Genomic DNA, 2574 nt, shown 5'->3' on the forward strand with positions numbered 1-2574 from the left:
TAATTATTATATTATAATATTCTTTAAATTATTACGTAGAATACATATAAAGATATTGGAATTTAGCTCCCTAATTTTTTTTTTAAATCCAAAATTGTGATAGCCATAATTATACAGCAATTTTGTCTGGCCATAATTATAGCAATTTTATTAATTATTCTCATATTAACAATTATTTAAATAGTCACTAAATATTTGGCGGGAAAATTTCCTTAAGAAGTCACTAAACAATTTTAAGTTAAAAACGGTAAAAGTAATACCATGTATTAATAAATAAATATATAATAAAACCGTGTAAGAGGTAAAAGTAAGTTAAAAAAAACAATGCTAAGCTGCTCTTGTACCTTTTCTCATTTAATTGACTAAAATTCCTTTTGCCTTTTGTAAAATAATGCCATTCCTTTTTTTTTTTTTTTTGGTATTGCTGCCTCATTCCCGGTATTGCACTTCTGAACCGGACGCCAAAGTTAACTCCTTTGGACACGTGTAGCGTTTCTCTCTCTTAATCTCTCGCTCTCTCTATTTTCCTCATTAGAGCGGTTTGGGAGCCCAACACAACTCATCACCAAACTTAAGTAACTGTATGTGTTTCCACCCTAACCAGAAACAGAGGGCACACAACAGAAAACATAACAAACATTGGTACTTACAACCCACTTTCTTCTCTCTAATATGTTTTTTAGTGCGATCTCTAAGTTTACAAATTTTTATTTTATTTTTTGTTTGATATTGTTGTGTTGTGAAATTGCAGGCTCATCACGTGGTAATTGTTTTATTGTGCATGTTGATACCAATTGATTATTGATTCTAGAAACTTCGATCTCTTCGCCATGTCTACTGCTTCTATTGCAAATTCCTTCATAGCTATCAATCCTCCCGAGCTTCGTTTCCAATGTATGTTATCTAATCTCTACTTTCCCTCTTTTTTATTTTATTTTATGCAAATACCATTTTTAATATCAAAGGCTTCAGAATCGAATTGCCTGCAAAACTTTTGTCTGGGATCGGTGTGCTTTTTTATGTATCCAATTTGGGGAAACTTCAGAAAAATCAGAGTGTCCTCGTTATTTCGCCAAAATCACCGTCAATCCATAGATGTATGTATAGCTCCGATACGGACACCCACACATATATTTATTTATTATAACTAAATAAAATATGAACATTATTTATAAAAATATCTAAATTTAATATCTTTTAACTCCCTATCATACATGCAACACATCTTTAACCCGCATATATTCCTCTGAGCTGTGTCCAAGGAGTGTCCAAGCAAAGAAAAACATGTTTTTTGTCAACCACTTGTCCGAGTTTACGGACAGGTATCTTATGAGTGTCGGACACAGCAAGTCTAATCTCAGAGGTATCTAAACTTCAGAGCTTGATAGTATACTTATATTGAGTGAATGTTTTCATAATTCCATATATCATGATATAGATATACTTGTCCTAGAATCAAATGGAACAAAAACAGTTATTTTGAAATCATTAGATAGTCACAACTGTGTACTGACAAAAGTAGGCATGGTTACATATGGCAGAAATTCCCGCAGTAAAACTATTATTGATAAAAATATCTGCCTTCTTTTTTTTTATAGTTTGTAGGCTATTCCTTTACCACTTGAGAATTGGTTTAGTTTTTTGCAGTTACGAGTTATTAGTAGTAGCATCTCAAAAAAGGAGCACGTATACCTTACTTATTTTTAACTGTGCATTTTGGTTTCTACCTATAAATCAAATGGGAAAGCAAAATACTCTTAATATATAATGAAATATTTTTGAGGTTTGAACTTTGAAGACAATTGCTTATAAAAACTTTGTAAGTGTTTGAACGTGGTGTGATCCTAATTTCCCCCCCTCCCCTTATGTTTTCCATATTAATCTTGAGTTCTTATGTTGTTATACTCCTAATCATGTTACCAGTTGAACTGGAGAAGCAAACATTTTGTGATCTTAAAGTTTTGAATAAGACAGAGCATTTCGTTGCTTTTAAGGTACTTTTTTAACTCTCCTTATCGGGACAGTGCGACAAACTTAGGGTTTTTTTAATTTGTAAAAATATTTTATGTTTTCATTCAATAGAATTTATGTTAAACTTACTTGCTAACAAGGAGATAAGAAGCTCTCTTGAAGTGAACAATTATCTACATTTGGGAAAACAATGAAAATGCTAAACGAGTTATTTTATTATTTTCGGAAATGCATAATCCCTAACTAGCATTTCATCTCTTCTCCATTATAATAGTTCACTTGAAGAGTCTCACATTTTCTTAATAGCAATTTAAAATTAACACATATTTTAGAAAATGGAATCAAAAAACATTTTCACAAAGTAAATAGGCCCTTGTTGTTTCTGATTATGCTTTTCTGCTAGTTTTTGCATGCTGCATGCTGATTCGACTGTTATGTTAATTTTCTTTTGCTAGGTGAAGACCACTTCACCTAAGAAGTACTTTGTTCGACCTAACACTGGCATTATACATCCATGGGACTCATGCATCATCAGAGGTGCTTCTTGTCACTATTGCAGAAACATTTATAAGTCGTGTTCCTTTATATATATTTATTTTGAAA

The 2574-nt window shown here is 31.7% G+C and overlaps 1 protein-coding gene across 2 annotated transcripts in view; it reads left to right on the forward strand.

Annotated features, from left to right (window-relative positions):
* The first annotated feature begins 422 nt into the window (after positions 1-422).
* LOC101497009 (vesicle-associated protein 2-1-like) overlaps positions 423-2574 on the forward strand; it is a 4843-nt gene continuing 2691 nt past the window's right edge. The window contains exons 1-4 of one of the 2 annotated variants that reach the window (XM_004508899.4): positions 423-642; positions 752-894; positions 1924-1994; positions 2427-2508. In XM_004508899.4, the coding sequence (XP_004508956.1) occupies positions 831-894; positions 1924-1994; positions 2427-2508 (217 nt within the window). In that variant the 5' untranslated portion in view covers positions 423-642; positions 752-830. Of the gene's footprint in view, positions 643-751; positions 895-943; positions 1364-1923; positions 1995-2426; positions 2509-2574 lie in introns of those variants that run through there. The other variant, XM_073370796.1, reaches the window with a different exon arrangement.

Source organism: Cicer arietinum, chromosome 7 (genome assembly GCF_000331145.2).
Source record: "Cicer arietinum cultivar CDC Frontier isolate Library 1 chromosome 7, Cicar.CDCFrontier_v2.0, whole genome shotgun sequence".
Lineage (NCBI taxonomy): Eukaryota > Viridiplantae > Streptophyta > Magnoliopsida > Fabales > Fabaceae > Cicer > Cicer arietinum.